General features: G+C 36.6%; 2 protein-coding genes across 9 annotated transcripts in view; one reads left to right on the top strand and one right to left on the bottom strand.

Moving 5' to 3' along the window:
* unc13bb (unc-13 homolog Bb (C. elegans)) overlaps positions 1-4,926 on the bottom strand; it is a 65,821-nt gene extending 60,895 nt beyond the window's left edge. For 7 of the 8 annotated variants that reach the window (XR_014800768.1, XM_084934816.1, XM_084934822.1 and 4 more), the window contains exon 1: positions 4,643-4,926. Coding sequence is in view for 7 of the 8 variants with exons in the window: in XM_084934816.1 (XP_084790942.1) it covers positions 4,643-4,664 (22 nt within the window). In the remaining variant the exon portion in view is untranslated. The remainder of the gene's footprint in view (positions 1-4,642) is intronic. The other variant, XM_084934823.1, reaches the window with a different exon arrangement.
* A 1,322-nt stretch (positions 4,927-6,248) lies between these two features.
* On the top strand, positions 6,249-12,152 carry stoml2 (stomatin (EPB72)-like 2). The gene is made up of 11 exons (XM_084934815.1): positions 6,249-6,296; positions 6,391-6,434; positions 6,906-7,058; positions 9,428-9,527; positions 9,643-9,701; positions 9,793-9,894; positions 9,981-10,115; positions 10,496-10,640; positions 10,750-10,829; positions 10,913-11,041; positions 11,151-12,152. Exons 2-11 carry the CDS (start codon positions 6,393-6,395, stop codon positions 11,274-11,276), a joined length of 1,071 nt encoding a protein of 356 aa, XP_084790941.1. The 5' UTR covers positions 6,249-6,296; positions 6,391-6,392; the 3' UTR covers positions 11,277-12,152.
* The last annotated feature ends 6,253 nt before the right edge of the window (positions 12,153-18,405 follow it).

Here is an 18,405-nt window from a genome sequence, read left to right as displayed (position 1 = left end):
TCTAGTGTATTGCTCACAGTTTTAATAGCTGAATTTTATTTAACCATTTTGCTTTCCGAACATCTGTAATGTGACTAAAAATCACAAAATCCTGCAGCTTTCTGAGAAACCAAACAAACTGTATACTGTTAGCGATATGTAGCAATCTGTGTTATGCAGATGATAATTTAAAAGAAAAACAAAAAAACGACTTCATAGATAGAGATTTTCTAAAAATGTGTGCTAATTCTGAAGTTGCAGCTCATGATGTTCATAAGCCAAATAACGACTTTAACCCCCTGCAAACAGTATCTATACTTTATTTCTTCTGTATAAACACGAATGAACAGCAAATAATATCAGTGTTCAGAAATTATTTTTAGCTATTTTTTAATTGGGGGTTGGACATTTAAATTCAGTTCAGTTAATCTGTTTCTTAAAGCACTGCAGGATTTAGTCAACTTCACTTGCTACATACACAGACTGCCCTACAATCCATTGAGGGGTGAGGTGTAAATAATGAAACAATGTTTAAACTTTAAAAGAAAAAACAGAAAAGAGGAAAATGTTGATGTACCAAATAACAGGACATGCAGGCAGGCACAAAGCAGGAAAGTAGGAACAGGAAATGACACCAGAGTCAAAGCAGTGGCGTACTTCCGCTTTGTGTCGACTGTTGGATCTGATCACTTGGAGCTGGTAATAAGTGGAGAGAGAGCAACAGATGGCAAGGGGATTACTCCCACAATCTCTAAGCTCTCTCTCTCTCTCTCTCTCTCTCTCTCTCACTCTCTCTCTCTATCTCACTCTGTCTTTCTCTCATAATTCCTCTACTCGGATGGTTACTATACTCAACCCCTTAGATTCCAGTTCAGTCGCTTTTATCTCTCCATTGCATCCTTTATATAATTATTATCTCAGCATAAGTCCTCAGCAACTGACTCGGCTGTAGACAAATATGAGCCAAGCAGACTTGGCTCATATTTGAAAATGTGTATGCTTTTTCAGAAAATGTGTATTCCTCAACCAGTTGCAAGCTGTTGCTGAAGGTTCCTGGCAAAATTGGTCACAAAGACTATGCTGTACCAGAGGCCTCCTTTTGGCTGCTTTGGTTGCCATCAGATTGCCACGGTTGCCCATAGTTTGCACTGAAGACATAAACTTGTCTGCAAACTCTTGTTAAGCTGTAGTAAAACTTGAAAGAGTCAAACACAAACTGAAAACCGGGACATTTTGCCTTCAAAGCAAAAACTGTATACACATTTGTAACTAGCGAATAGTATTTATCTATTGGTTACTGTACAGTCTTTAAGCCTGCATGAACAGGGATTTGGCAATCAATTTTACTGTGACTGCCAGCAACTACTAGAACCAGTCAGGTGCTGACTAGTCTCTAGGTCTATGTGTCGGTGGTCTGAGCAAGCTACAGCTTCTTGCTCTGAGCAAGCTACAGCTTCTTGCTCTGCATAATTTTTTAATCACAATTGAAAATCAGGATGTTGCTCTATTCTATACACTTAATTAATACATGACTGGAGTAGAGATCCCTCCCTCTTTCTGGAGGTTTCTACCATTTTCATAATCCTTGTTGACACCAAGAATACAAGCATTGAGGCTTTTACCTCCTGTCCAGATAATGAACGCCCCTCAGGCAAATCTGACTTGACCTGAATCCAAAAATCATTAAAATAATGTAACCCACCTGCAATTTGCAAATGTAATTGCTTTAATGTTCAACATTTAAATATGCGACTCCACAGTTCGATGATCATCTTTGTCCTCATTTTTCAATTAATGTTTTCCATTTCAAGTGGAACACCACACAAAGCGTTCTTTTAACAGCCAAGCATAAGCTCTTGCAGATTCTTCATCTGCCTTTGAAACGAAGAAAATCTTATTAACCACAAATATCATGTAACTAAATCAATCAGCAATGTCAATGTCATACACAATATCTGTGCACCTCCAGTCCTCCAGCATCGTGTCATCCACGTGAACCATGTGTCAACTCAGCCTTGACCTGATGCACAGTAAGAGTTTCCCCCACATGTTCACTCGTAAGGGCAACCACTTATCTATTGTATAAAGACATTGCCATGGTGATGAAGCATCTCAACTAGCAATAAATAGGCAACACTGTCAAGCTGTGCTATCAAACAATGACTCACAACATTAGTTAATCACAAAGCTTCTGCCCAAGCACCCTTTAAGCTAATCTACTCTACTTCTTCCTCTTCCTCTAACCTTTCCTGTAATCTATTGGCTGCAGCTCCTACTAGCTTTAATTTCACTAATCAATAGAAGAACAATCTTTCCAGAGGTTTTGCAGAGGCACTGAGATTAACTTTTTCAAGCAAGTGAGATCAAATGCTTCTTTTTGAACCATTCCTTGTGTTTCTCAGACTGGTGCACATGTGTCCCAATACCTCCTGAGGCTAACTATATTCACAATTTATTTATTTATTTATTTTTTACCAGAAAGTACATTGGTACTTAAACAGATTTATATTTGATGTACATATAACCAACACTTGTAACACAGATGTGTCTGGGCATGTATAGGTTCATGCACACAAGTTCCGAATAACAAGAATTTGTGGACTAAATGGAAAAAAAGAAAGAAAATGTGCCTTTTAATGTAAACACAGTCATTGGCTTTTCGCCATTACTTGGAAGCTAATCAGTACACTATCAGGAATACACACTAGAGCAGGGCGATATGACCAAAAATATTTATCACGATATACATTTGAAAATTTGCGATAACGATATAACTGACAATATAATTGACACTAGACAAAATACTTTACAACTCCACAACTTTATTCGTGCAAAAAATAAATAAATAAATAAAAAATAAATGTATTTTCACTTAAACAAGCAGCAGTTTTTTATGTGCATTAAAGTTATATAAAAATTTAACAGTGCAAATGCAAAATCCTTGCTGACAGTTTAACCAAAAGGCATTTCCAGTGGAAATTGGCCAACATATCCTCAGCATAACCATGTATAATAGCCTCAAAACTTAAAAAGAGGTTATACACATAATACGGTAATATTATGTTGAAGCACAGTAGTATCACTCCGCGAGGCGCCTGCCTACGATAGCCGTAATGCTCCGACAATCCATGAAGCGGTGCGGCTTCGTAGCTTAGCAAAGTCGTACTAAAACATTTGACAGATTTTTGAGCGCAGTGTACGACATAAAATCGTTTCGAGGTCAGTAAACACAACCAGAATTCATACATAAGGCACACGGGATTATAAGGGGCACTGTCGATTTTCAGAAAAATCAAAGGATTGATTTTAAGTGTGCCGTATTTTCCAAACAACACGGTAATAACGACGGCCCGCTAGCATGCTCTACCACAAATAGTGCTTTGTTGTGTATCTGACGGACGAAAGCTAAACCAGTTCCACACCACTGAAGTTGCAGCATTTTTACAAACCAATTCTGGTTCATCCGTTTCATTTAACGATCCGCTTTCGCCCTTCTCATTCTGCGTCGCCGCCATGCTTTTTCCGCCATGTGCGTATGAAAACAAAGGCACTGCGCATGCGTGTTTTACCCATATTCTATCGCGATATTTCATTTTCTTATCGTTGCCCGACATTATACCGGTATTACCGTGAACGGTATGATATGGCCCAGCCCTAATATACACTCAGAGAAACAATATAGTAAAGCCTGTTTGTTTTCAGGTAAAACATGTTCAAAGACTGAATTACAAAGAAGAAAAATACTTTTATTCCAGTTTCTTATCAGTGGGGATTATTAATGCTCCATTACTTCTATAGCAGATGCCAAAACTTTTAAACTCTCCCATGAAGGATTCTGTGCTAATGAGCAGTCAGTAAGAGTAACTAATGTAGATTAATTTCTGAGAGACTAAATTTTGTGGAGACAAAAAAAAAAATCAAGTAGTTTGGTGAGGATGGCTGTGTTATTGCAGATAGGCATGCTTGTGTAGTTAGGGGGGGACAGTTATCTCTGTTTGGGGTAGTTTTTTCTTCTTCTTCTTTTTCAATCGAGCTCTTAGCAGCAGTGGAGCAAATAGTTGGGTGTCAGGCTTCTTGTTGCTGAATGGGATATTGCATAATGTGCTCTTCTGCTGTAAAAGCCTCTAAAGCAGGATTCTCCACCATCACTCCAGCTGATTCGCTGTAGTCTTCTGGTAGACGGCACGCTAACATGGAATGAACACTAACCTTGTTATCAACCTTCTTCTGACAAGACGGATTCCTTGATAGCAAACACGGTTTCTTTTTCCCCCCAGCATTGGTCCCTGAATCAGGCTTTCAATGTAGAGGCCTACGAAACTAATGCTGGGAGATGATATTAAGACGAGACACTAAAAGTTCGATTATAAAATCCTCAGTTGTCACTGAGGACCCCAAGGATTTATTTTCAACATAAATGATAAATACATACCTCTGTTGAGTTTTTAAAGATAAACATTATAAAGTCTTGGTTTTTAAAAACGTAAAATCACGTCAGGATAAAGGTACTTTTTTTCCAGATACTACCCAAGGAGGAACGCCTACTGTTAGAAAACCAGTTTTGTAAGCTGTTACTGGAATTATCACTATGACTTCAGCAAACTCATCAAACAAACAAAGACAAAATCGCTTATTAAGTACAAATAAAGATAAAAGCTCCTACCTCTGACGCACAGTAACGACATGACCGACCGCTTCCAGCGACAATCCAGTAGTTTCACACAGTTTACAGAGCGACCTCTCAGCGGAGATTTACTCTGTGAGGTAACATTATAACAGTCACTAAACAGATTTTTTTTTTTTTTTAAATTGCTGATAAATTCCTCTTCGATGTTTACAGGTGGGTTTCCGGTCCCGGACGTGGGCAGAGAGCAGCTGCCCCTCTCTGCTGCCACGCCATTATTAAAACTCTCATCACAGGTTTCCAGACTGAAGGATAGACCGAGAGCAAAGAGACAGGAGAGGGGGAGGAGGCGGGGTCGGGACACCTGTTACAGGCATCTGAGGCGACCAATCAGGATGCCAAAGCGCTGAGCCTTATGTAGACATTTGTCCAATCGCCGGGAGGGACAGGTTGGCGGAAGACACAGGTAACGCGCACAGATTCAAGTAAACATCCAGAACTTTGTATTTCACCATAGACAATATAAAACGATTCTCAGTAGAAAGATTCATTTAAGGTACTCAAAGTACCTAGCTTTTTGGTTCTTTGTTTGTTAAATATTCAAAAAAATTTTTGTAATTAAGCTGTGTTTGCTCTGGGCATGTCACACACATAAAAAAGTAAACTGTGGGGAGATATCTGTAGATTTCTAAATTTTAGGTTTCGTAGGGATCAGTAAAATAAGCTATATGAAAAATGTATTCTTTAACGAATCTCATGAATTTCAAGTTCTTCCATAAATACAAAATTTAAGTAAAACTACATTTCAATGCTTTCAAACTGTACAATATGTTTTTTATAAATTGTGCCACAATGGTGAATTTGCTATATTTCTATGGAGTTTCTCTGTCTTTTTTTAAACACATAACATGAGTCTTTGTGTTTGTTTTTAGCAAAACAATCCTTTCTGAGCACTGATAATTCACAATTTTAGATTGACTGAGCTTGGTTTTATTTTATCTATTTAATAAATCCTTACATTAGCATTTTACATTTCTATTTACCCAATTAAATAAATATTTACTTTAAAAAAATAAAATAAAAAGAAAAGGTTCATACAGAATGTCCCCACAGTGTGTGTTCAACTGCTATCACATACACCAAATGACCCCAAAAGACAACATTGAGTTGAGTGAGCAAAAAGGAAACAAATAGCACCACCTTATGAATTGTGTCAGCCATTACACCAGAACGAGTGCATTTATTAACGAAAAACAAAACAAAACAAAAAAATTAGTAGTAGTAGTCGAAATATTACTCAAATATTAGTTGCCAGTAGTAATATTTTTATTAACTAATAAGATTCAGTAGACTTATATATTATATTTCATAATAGATTATCAGTCTTCCACAATGAAAGGTACTTAAAGAGAACAGTGGCAATAAAAGTAACCTTTAAAACGTGAAATAGTTACAGACATACTGCAAAAAGAATATACTAGTTTATGTGAAAGACAAAAGTTATAGGGCACTATAATAGTCATACAGTGAACATTTGTATTAAAGTCACTTATTTCGTCCTATATTTTTATATCTTTTTTAATTTATTATTATTAATGTATCTATTAGCGGAACCACTGTATGACTTTTTGTTTCCCGCGCTGGGGGAGTTTTTCAGCGTTGCACCACTGATGTAACTTTCATTTCCTGATCGGTAAGGGTCACTCGCGTGACTGTGTAGTCTCAACAGAGTGTAGTTTAGCAAACCTAATCTTCTAATTTTAAACAGTCATTTTGCAATCTTTCAGCGATGTTACGGACGCTGTGTCGGACCGGCGGCCTCATTTTGCAGGTAACTGAAACTGTCACTGTGTGCCTCCTTCGGCTTAACATCTCGTGCACCGGTTCTTTTCTGTGGCTGGTGAAATAGGTGTCATTCATCAGCGTGAGCCCGTGCGTTTAATAATCCCGATAGCACTGTATGTTTAGCGGAACACTTGCGGACATAATGATTATTTATAGATGAAAATGAACTATTGGTTAGCTGGTATGGCTAGAGAAAGACTTTGGTATGGTCGATTAATATGGTCACATACTGTTTACACTCAAATGGGTATTTGCCAATGACCTCGTTCATATATAATATGTAGAATGTGACCAAATAAGTCTAACCAAAAACTTAAAATTAAAACATAAAACAAGAATATTAACATTGATGTTTATTCAGCAACCTTAAGTTCTACAAGCTAAGATAGTCTTATGAGTCTTGGCTCAAATTCATGCAGTAATGCCACCTGTTTACATTTAAATGAATCCTCTGTAGCAGACCCAGCGGACCGTGCCGAGGTTGTGCGTTAACCCAGTTCAGCAGCGATGGGCGTCCAGCCTGCCCATGAACACCGTGGTGCTGTTTGTGCCCCAGCAGGAGGCTTGGGTGGTGGAGAGGATGGGTCGCTTCCATCGGATCTTGGAGCCGGTAAACTTTGTTGCATTTAATAGATCCCCAAAAAACAAAAAGCACAACAAATAGATGGTGTTCTTCCCCAAACAACATGGGTTCGATCCCCAGTTTGACCATGAACTTCATAAATTTTCATTTTGGTCAAATCAAATCATTGCATAGAACTAAACTGCATTACAGTTACATATCCTAGCTTTCCAACTTACCACAATTACAAATACAGATCAAATACAGTTGTGATCAGAGGTCTTGTCAACACAAAGTTATTTATTTGGAGCACAGTTCTGTAAGAAAGATAAGTTACTGAAAAAGTGTTTGTGCTTAAAGTGCTTCACTGAGCTGAAATGTAAACTTAAAACATCTCAAGATATATTCAATAAAAAGAAACTCTAAATTAAAAGGACCTCAAAGTGTCTCAAAGGCTTGATATCTTATGGACTATCCTCCATTGCAGTCACATTCCCCCTCAGATGGCCAGCTCCTGTAATTTGGCCTTTTTTTTTTTTTTTTTTCTTCAGTGTGTCTGGGATGACACCTATAAACTGGGCGCATGTGACATCATTACTGTATGTTTATGTTCAAGATATTTTTCTTGTGAAGAATTATTTTGGACTTGAACTTGGTGGACGGAGCGTCTTCTTTGGGAATATCATAGGCAATGTTGCAAGAAACTTTTTTTTTGCAGATGCTCACGATGCCGCTCTGGGTAACGCCCCATGTCGCCCGTATCAAAAACCGCCACTGCACCACAGTAAATGTAGTGCATCATGTTGTCAGCTTTACTGTGTCTTAGCCAAAGAAACTGGTCAAGCCACTCTCTTTGAAATGTATATACTTTACCCCTTTTACTTTCAGTTGGCTATGGCTCGGAGTGGATCGTATGTGATTTATTATTTGATGCAGTCTCTGAACCATTGTTAAACATAATCTGCCGTTTACTTCCGGCCTACCCGACCTTCTGAGGACCCGGCCTTCGCGGTCTACGTGGGCCGGGTCCTCAGGAGGATGCAGCCCATGAATTTGGACACGACTAATGTGTGTCTGTTGTTGACCACACAAAGACCTTTTTTTTTTTTTTTTTTTTTTTTTTTTTTTACTTGAACAGCTGGTCGTACCGGTGCATCCTAAGATTTTTTTTTTTTTTTTTTTTTTTTTTAAGTCGCACCATTGAGAAATTAGCCAAATAGGCCGCACTCTAGAGCCCTGGGTTACATAATGATGTAAAAAAAACAAAACAAGATTTAGGTGCATGAGTTTGGATTTATGGTCAAATGTTTATACAGACTCAAAAATATACACAAAAGCCCACTGATATTTGCTTATCAAGTTGCACCTTGACCAATTTGGATCATATTTTGATCGTATGCCATCATCACACTTGTGGCATATTGTCTTACTTTTTTTTTGGTAATTAATTAATCTTCCTACTGTTTCACTTGTTGTTTGGCAGCATGATGCAATGCCAAGACCTAAGTAACTGTGTTTCATTCATAACATGTCAAATTGTTGAATGACAATAAAACTGAGTCTGATATTTGACCACTCTGCTTGGGAGTGTTGGGAGAGTTAATTTAAACTGGCTGGTTTCCTGACATGGACTCAGCTTTTGTGCTTCATTCATAACTTTTCAATAGGATTAAGATTGGGGGTATATAAAAGCCGCTCCAGAAATGTAATGTCAATGTGTTTTATCCATTCCATAACCAGATTTGATGTGTGTTTTTCATTGTCTCTAGAGCCCTGTAAGACATCTGACTATCTTGTATTTTTGTACACTTGTTTGATGATCTTAGATTCTGCAGCTGTTTAGAAATGGCTTCAAGTTATCTTTCTAACTTGTGTAAATGTACAATTCTCCTTAGATCTTCACTGATTTCCTTGAACTTTCACATTGGTCTGAGTATTGGTCACTTCAGTGAGTGCTGTCAAACAGATCATTTTAATGCTGACAAATGGAAACTACCAGTTGTAGTCAGTCATGATGGCAGTCTTTGCCTTGTCAAGTTAAAACACATTGTAGAACCTTCAGCACCACTTATGAACACAATTAAGTGAGTGTATGTTTATATTTGAGCCCGTATGTATACATGCAATCCAACTTGAATTCACACTTGGTCACCCAATTGTCATTTGTTTAAAGTAATTAAAGATGTGTGCTGTACAATCATTCCACTTCAAAGAAATCATTAAAAGGCCAAATATTACCATGTCATTCATACCTTGGAAATTTTAGTGTATTTTATTTTGATAGACTACTAAAGAAACTTGCCTTTAAGCAACAATACTATAACTCATTTTGCTTTATTATTGGAACTATGTCATTAAAATTCCAAACATTATTCACTGCTGGCACACCCTAACATTTTCCCTTTTGCTATCTATAGGGTTTGAACTTCCTCATACCCATACTTGACAGAATTCGCTATGTTCAAAGTCTCAAAGAAATTGTGATTGATGTCCCAGAGCAGTCTGCAGTATCCCTAGGTAAGCAAGACATTGTTTATTTCTCATTATTCACAGGAGGACGAGCAGGCTTATTTTTTTTTTAAACAGAATTGATTGTTTTCTCCATATTTTTATACTTTCTTTGAACTTGCAGATAATGTAACACTGCAGATTGATGGCGTGCTTTACTTAAGGATACTAGATCCTTTTAAGGTATGCTGGCAACAATTAGAACAGATCCAAATATCTTCTTGCTTTTTTTTTTTTTTTTTTAAATTCACTTTATACTTTTGTTTGTTCACAGGCCAGCTACGGTGTTGAGGATCCAGAGTATGCTGTCACACAGTTGGCACAGACCACCATGCGTTCAGAACTGGGCAAACTCACATTGGACAAAGTGTTCCGAGTAAAGACAAACTGCTGTTTCATCTCATATTTTTTCTCTGTTCATGAAGGCACAAGTTGTATTTTATCTTTGCATTTGTTTTTAAGGAAAGGGAGTCTCTGAATTCCAACATCGTCCATTCCATCAACCAAGCTTCAGACGAGTGGGGAATCCGTTGCCTTCGTTACGAAATCAAAGATATACACGTTCCACCTCGTGTCAAAGAGTCCATGCAGATGCAGGTGAGAGAAACAAAAGAGCTTTTTAAAGCATAATTTTTAGTTTTTAATTCACTGCACGATCTTATGGTACAAATGGGTATTACATGAAAGTACAGCTTAGCCATCATTCAAGTACAGTTTATATCTTCAACAGAAAAGAGACCTTTTGTAGTCAAATAAGTCAAATAATTGTCTTATATTGTGTTGGTAAGTTTGGTTAAGTTTAAGAGGTTTTACACTGATTCTGAAAAACTAGAGTTCATAGTACCTTAAATAAATTATAGGTCTTTTCAGACAAGGTCAGAAACATTTTTTGCATATAGCAGTAGATATTTCAACTGTGGGGACAAGACTAAATCACTTAAATTTACTGAACAGGACACTTTATTCACCCCATGTAGGTGGAAGCTGAGCGTAAAAAGAGAGCCACGGTGCTGGAGTCTGAGGGGACAAGAGAAGCAGCCATTAATGTCGCTGAGGGTCGTAAACAAGCACAGATCTTAGCCTCGGAGGGTGAAAAAGCAGAACAGATCAATAAAGCGGCTGGTAAGTGCATTTAGTTGGTTTATCACTCCAGTTTCCACAAATTATCTCACATCTTTTTGCTTTTAGAGGCTAATATGCTCCCTGTTACCTACTACTCTGCTCCGTCCAGGTGAGGCTCAAGCAGTTCTAGCCAAAGCTGAGGCCAAAGCCAAGGCCATCCGTATGTTGTCAGATGCTTTGACAGAGCAGGTAAATGTTCTTTTCCATTTTCACAGTCTGACTTACAAAAGTTTTTCATTGGTTAATGCTTTTTTTTTCCCTCTTAAATTCAGAATGGAAATGCTGCCGCTTCGCTAAGTGTAGCTGAGCAGTACGTGTCTGCTTTCTCAAACCTCGCTAAAGAGTCAAACACCATCCTTCTGCCCTCTAACACTGGTGACATTAGTGGAATGGTTTCACAGGTATGTCTGCTATCCAATAGTCCCAACTATTGGATTTATATGTTAACAGCTTCTAAATTATTAAGTTTACATGCCCCACTGATGCTTATCTTGTCTTCTTGCCACTCAGGCTATGACTATTTATAGCACACTGGCAAAGCCAAGCATGAGGGTAACTCCAGAGGTTTTGGAGGAGAACCGTGAAGAGGCTGCGAACCCGTCGGGATCATCTCAAGAAAAAGGAATTAATGAATGAACTCAAACTAATAAATGACACAGAACCAGAAGAAGCAGTTTATGTTGAAGGTCTACGGTTTGTTCTCACACAGACCTTAAAGTGACAGGACAAAAGGGAAAAATTGCCAACTTTAAAACTCTTCCGAAGCCTTGTCCTGGAGCCTGGGGGAAAGTTACACCTTTTGTATGGGGAGTCGTAATCTTCACTGAGTATGGTTTAATTAGTGTATGTTTGAGAAAGTAACACCAGCCTCCAGCCAAATACACAGATACCAGAGTCTATCCAGCTGACGTGGATGTCAGCACAGACACGGATGCAAAAATAAGTCTCCCCTGAGCAATTTTATATTTTAATATGTTGAGCCCTTTTGACCTCTCTACCTGAGGTTTTTGTAGATTATACCATTATGTTTTCTCACTTTGCAGCCTATTTTCCATGTTTTCCCAAATAACTGTATTCAGGTTCTCTGAGATTATTAATAATAATCAAAGCCAGCTCAGGTGAAAATATATACATAGGTATTATTTACAGAAATGGGTGACAATTCTCCCTCTTTGTGTTGATGGGACCACCGACTTTAAGTTGCTGCATGTAATGCCTGGCTGGATTCCTCACAATGTTTCTAAAAGTGTATTAATTTCACAGTTTACTACGTTTTTGGAAACATTACCCTATCGATAATAAAGCTATATCCCCATGAAAAGGTTACATTAGAATTTCCTTTAGGAAAAAAAACCTACTTTTTGAAATGATTAAGAGAGAATTTTTTTTGTCAAAGACTAGGTAACGTCCCGTGTCAGCTCGATGATCAAAATATTCCTCTCCTCCGAGTATTTGTATTCATATCTGATGTCTTACCGGATATATTTATTAAATTTCAAGGTTCACTGCAAAGACTTGAAGTTTGTTTTGTTATTTCTGTTTTCTACAAAATAATGGAATATGAACTGGGCAACCGGGCATGTTAAGTCTGAGAAGATTTGAAAAGATGTGGTTAGATGAAATATTCGGACACAAATGTTCAAAATATACAAACATGTTGAAAACTGTAAAATGGCTATTAAAACTAGAAAAATTTGCATTTCCTGCGAAAATGCAGTGTGGATGCTTTAAAGCTGAAGCTGTATGCAAAAACTAGCTGAAAAAGCTGAAAAGTTGCAGAAATTGTAAAAACTTTGCAGAAGGAAAGGAACTTTGCTAAAATGGAATAACTTAGCAGAACTGCAATATCTTAGAGGAAACATAATACTTGGCAGAAATGCAATAGCATAGCAGAACTTAGCAGAAATATTGTAACTTACCAGAAACATGATAACTTCTCAAAAATACAAGAATTTAGGAGAAATAGTATAAGATAACAGAAAGAATATATTTAGCCAAAAATACTTAAACATTACGGAAACACTATGATTTAGAAAAATAGTACAACATAGCAGAAATACTGTGTTTTACCAGAGACACTGTGATGAACTATGAATATTGTCATTTTAAATTAATACTATGTTTTAGCACAAATACTATAATTTGACAGAAATACTATCATTTGGCAGAAATACTGTTTCAGCACAAATACTCTGTTTTAGCACAAATATTATAACATAGTAGAAATACAATTATATAGCAGAAATGCTATATTTAGAAAGAAAAATATAATATAGTAGAAATAGTATGATTTAGCAGAAATACTACAATATAGCATAATAACAATGATTTAGAACAAATACTATGATTGAGCAGAATAGTAATAACTTAAGTGAAAATACTGGAAAAGTAAGATGACAAGCTGAAAAAAAGAACGGAACATGGTTAAGTTCCCTCAAAACTAATTGTTGTTCACCTGTGAAAAAAAAATAAAGAAATAAAAATAAATTTAAAAAACAAGAAGGAACAGCCAACAGATACACACAAAATCAAATATGTATACACAAATGCACAGAGAGAGAGACACACGGAGGGTCTATGCCAGTCAACCAGTCTGAATATATTATATTCTTTTCCAACAATGACATGCTGCCCTAGAGAGGGTCTCTCTCTCTCTCTCTCTCTCTCTCTCTGTCACACAAACACACACACACACACACAAGATCCAATTCAGTCAACCAGTCTAAATATATTGAATTTAAATCTTACAATGAGATCATCGCATAAAAAGGCTTTCTTTCTCTCTCTCTCTCTCTCTCTGTCACACACACACACACACACACACACACACACACAAGATCCAATTCAGTCAACCAGTCTAAATATATTGAATTTAAATCGTACAATGAGATCATCCCATAAAAAGGCTTTCTCTCTCTCTCTCTCTGTCACACACACACACACACACACACACACACACACACACACACACACACACACACAAGATCCAATTCAGTCAACCAGTCTAAATATATTGAATTTAAATCTTACAATGAGATCATCCCATAAAAAGGCTTTCTCTCTCTCTCTCTGTCACACACACACACACACACAAGATCCAATTCAGTCAACCAGTCTAAATATATTGAATTTGAATCTTACAATGAGATCATCCCATAAAAAGGCTTTCTCTCCCTCTCTCTCTCTCTCTGTCACACACACACACACACACACACACACACACACACACACACTCACTCACTCACACACACACACACACACAGGGAGAGAGAAGCAAGTTTCTAACTCAGTCAGGCAGCCTGGGAGCTGCTAAATTTGAATCCACCAATCAGAGAGGCTGTGCACTTTTTCCCGCCAAAACAGGTGCACGCAGCACAGAGAGACACACAGGATTTTTGCAGTCTATTTCTCATAGTGACGACTCCCCTCAAACAAATGACCATAATTTCCTAACCGTAGGGGCTAGAACGGTCATTCTTACACCGTTTTGTTCAGAAGAGATGGGGCAATCTTCAAGTGTTGACAATTTATCATTAAAATATGAATTTTTAGAGATATATGACATGGTTGACTTCTTGACTTAGAAGCCACGAATTCCCCAATATGCAAATTTGAATGCCTCAGCCCACATATATGATTGGCTGGCTGGGAAGCCATGGAGGCCCCAATATGCAAATTTGAATGCCTCAGCCCACATATATGATTGGCTGGGAAGCCTGATTTGAAAATTTGAATGTCTCAGTCCTCACAGAGGATTGGCTGCCTGGGGACCTGGCAGAAATATATAGAAATAGTATGATTAAGCATAAATACTACATTTAGTAGAAATACTATGTTTTAGCACAAATACTATAAAAAGAAGAAATACTATAATTTAGCAGAAATACTATATTAAGCACAAATCCTATAAAAAGCAGAAATACTATATTAAGCAGTATAAATATCTTATAAAAATCCTATAAAAAGCAAAAATACTGTACTATGATTTGGTAGAAAAATTATAATTAATCAGAAATACTATATTTGGCACAAATCTTATAAAATAGCAGAAATAGTATGATTTAGCACAATAGTAATAACTTAAACAGAAAAATTGGAAAAGCAAAATGGACAGCTGAAAAAATGCTGAACATGCTGAGGGTCCCTCAAATATACTTGCTAAATGAAAAAAATCAGCAAAAAAATATATAACAGCCACACAATCACAAAAAATTGTCACATAAGGAAACACACATGCACAGAGAGACACACACACAAGATCCAATTCAGTCAACCAGTCTAAATATATTGAATTTGAATCTTACAATGAGATCATCCCATAAAAAGGCTTTCTCTCTCTCTCTCTCTCTCTCTCTCTCTGTAGCACACACACACACACACACACACACACACACACACACACACACACACATGGAGAGAGAAGCAAGTTTTCAGTCAAGCAGCCTGGGAGCTGCTGAATTTGAATCCACCAATCAGAGAGCCTGTGCACTTTTTCCCGCCACAACAGGTGCACGCAGCACAGAGAGACACAGGATTTTTGCAGTCTATTTCTCATAATGACGACTCCCCTCAAACAAATGACCATAATTTCCTAACCGTAGGGGCTAGAACGGTCATTCTTACACCGTTTTGTTCAGAAGAGATGGGGCAATCTTCAAGTGTTGACAATTTATCATTAAAATATGAATTATTAAAGATATTTGACTTGTAATGCACCATAACTGAGTAGAGGCGAAGCAAAAACTGCCTTGACCTGCCCTCAAACAACGCTTTGTAACTCGAAATCTATTTGGAGTATCGATATCATTCTTTCACCGTAAGAGACAGCAGGCTTTGGTGAACAGTCATGGAAATTTTCAGGTCTCTGTGGAAATCCAAAAAAAAGATATGACGAGAGAAAAAAGTGGTTCATTTCCAGAGTTTGAAATCTGAAGAAATCTGAGCGAAGGACGAATTTCCTACCCTCAAACAAGTCCAACTCATCTCAGAACGGTAATAGGTGAGAAAAAAATTCTTGAATTGTGAGCGTCAGGAGTGTCTGAAGATATACGGGGACAAGCCTCATGTTTGAACTTCGATTCGTTAAGGAGATATGACGATTCGAATATGCCTCTCATTACAGAAATCAAGCGGTGATTTTGAACAAACTCTCCATTGACTTTCTATGGAGAGTTTTGAGACCTTGTGTTGGTCTGAGGAGATTTGCCAAAATTTTATAAATCCCACAACAATGATAGTGACATTTTCTGAAAGCCAGCAAAAATACCTACGTTTTGATGTATAATTTGTGGAAGTTGAGTGAAAATTGAGCAAGTAGCAAGAAGTTGTTCGGACATGAAGAGAAGACTGCGAAACCCTCAGTGGCACACTGGAAGCCAAGAGCATAGCAACCATAACAACGCATGTATTTTGTGAAAAATCAAAAAGATGAAACTCAAAACTTGAAGAGGGATAAGATGAAAACGGTAACAGATATAAAAAAGCTGAATCATACATGAATAGCCCAATAATTTGTGAACATTTTAAAATTTGAATGGTTGTTCTAGGCGAAAGTATGAGGAAGTAGTTAAGTTTCAAAAACGAGCAAGTTTTAGCAGAATTGCGGAAGTTTCCCATTCATTTCAATGGGACAAATTAAAGGAAAAAAGCTTAATATTTTAAAAAGTATAATAGCAGAAAATACCAAAAGTCATAGCAGTCATTAGCAGAAATAGCAGAATAGTTTAAAATTTGAATGGTGAAAATCGGACAAAAATTGTGGAAGTAGTTAATCGGCGAAATACGGAGCAACTAGAAGAATAACTAGAAAAACTAGAAAAATTTGCATTTCCTGCGAAAATGCAGTGTGGATGCTTTAAAGCTGAAGCTGTCTGCAAAAACTAGCTGAAAAAGCTGAAAAGTTGCAGAAATTGTAAAAACTTTGCAGAAGCAAAAGAAGTTTGCTAAAATGTAATAACTTAGCAGAACTGCAATATCTTAGAGGAAACATAATACTTGTTAGAAATACAATAGCATAGCAGAACTTAGCAGAAATATTGTAACTTACCAGAAACATGATAACTTCTCAAAAATACAAGAATTTAGGAGAAATAGTATAAGATAACAGAAATAATATATTTAGCCAAAAATACTTGAACATTACAGAAACACGATGATTTAGAAAAAGAGTACAACATAGCAGAAATACTGTGATTTACCAGAGACACTGTGATGAACTATGAATATTGTAATTTTAAATCAATACTATGTTTTGGCACAAATAGTATAATTTGACAGAAATACTATCTTTTGGCAGAAATACTATGTTTCAGCAAAAATACTCTGGTTTAGCACAAATATTATAACATAGCAGAAATACAATTATATAGCAGAAATACTATATTTAGAAAGAAAATTATAATATAGTAGAAATACTATGATTTAGCAGAAATACTGTATTTAGCACAAGTACCAAAAAGTAGCAGAAATACTATGATTTAGCAGAAATACTATGATTGAGCAGAAGTACTAAGATGTAGTAAAACTACTTTGATTTAACAGAAATACAATTATGGAGGAGTAATACTTTAAAATGGGAAAAATATTGATACACACACACATACACAGAGCCTAAAGGGAAGAGTACTTGTGCCATGGAGTGTTAACAAGAATGTGAGGTCCATATTAGAAAAGCTGGTAAAATCATAAAAGTTTGCAGAATTGTAATAAATGATGAATATGAATTACTGGTCTGTGATAGTGTATTAATTTGTAGGGAAAAAAACATGTTGACTAAGGTGGAATCGAACCCACGACGTTTGGGTTGCAGACCCGTGTCATTACCAACTGCACCACTGGGAAAGAGAGTGGGTGCCTTGAAAAACAGGGTGATGAGCAGTCAGAATTAGATCGCGGTGAGAGGCAAAAAACGCCGTTTTTTGGAGTTACAAAACGTTGTGTAACTCAAAAACTAGGTGGACTAGAATCATAATTCTTGTACTGGCTAAATCAGCGGACTTTGGTGTACTTTGACCGCGATTTTCATTGCTCTTTGTACATCCGTCGCTGAGATATGACGAGAGAAGAAACGGCAGACCTCAGATATGATTGGCTGGCTGGGAAGCCGTGCAGGCCCTGATATGTGCATTTGAATGTCTGAGTCCTCACAGAGGATTGGCTGCCTGGCAGAAATATATAGAAATAGTATGATTAAGCATAAATACTATATTTAGCAGAAATACTATATTAAGCACAAATCCTATAAAAAGCAGAAATACTGTATTAAGCACAAATCCTATAAAAAGCATAAATACTATATTTAGCATAAATACTATATTAAGCACAAATACTATATTAAGCACAAATCCTATAAAAAGCAGAAATACTATATTAAGCACAAATCCTATAAAAAGCAGAAATAGTATGATTAAGCATAAATACTACATTTAGTAGAAATACTATGTTTTAGCACAAATACTATAAAAAGCAGAAATACTATAATTTAGCAGAAATACTATATTAAGCACAAATCCTATAAAAAGCAGAAATACTATATTAAGCACAAATCCTATAAAAAGCAGAAATACTATATTAAGCAATATAAATATCCTATAAAAATCCTATAAAAAGCAAAAATACTGTACTATGATTTGGTAGAAAAATTATAATTAATCAGAAATACTATATTTGGCACAAATCTTATAAAATAGCAGAAATAGTATGATTTAGCACAATAGTAATAACTTAAACAGAAAAATTGGAAAAGCAAAATGGACAGCTGAAAAAA

The sequence above is a fragment of the Perissodus microlepis genome, chromosome 7 (genome assembly GCF_051167445.1).
Source record: "Perissodus microlepis isolate ML-2025 ecotype Zambia chromosome 7, ASM5116744v1, whole genome shotgun sequence".
NCBI lineage: Eukaryota > Metazoa > Chordata > Actinopteri > Cichliformes > Cichlidae > Perissodus > Perissodus microlepis.
Note: the sequence above shows the minus strand (reverse complement) of the source record. Positions and strands in the feature narration are given on the sequence as shown.

Coding starts and splice junctions, on each gene's coding strand:
- stoml2 (XM_084934815.1), top strand. CDS start 6,393: ATGTTACGGACGCTGTGTCGGACCGGCGGCCTCATTTTGCAG. Junction 9,528..9,642: donor GCAGTCTGCAGTATCCCTAG/GTAAGCAAGACA, acceptor TTGAACTTGCAG/ATAATGTAACACTGCAGATT. Junction 9,895..9,980: donor CATTGGACAAAGTGTTCCGA/GTAAAGACAAAC, acceptor TTTGTTTTTAAG/GAAAGGGAGTCTCTGAATTC.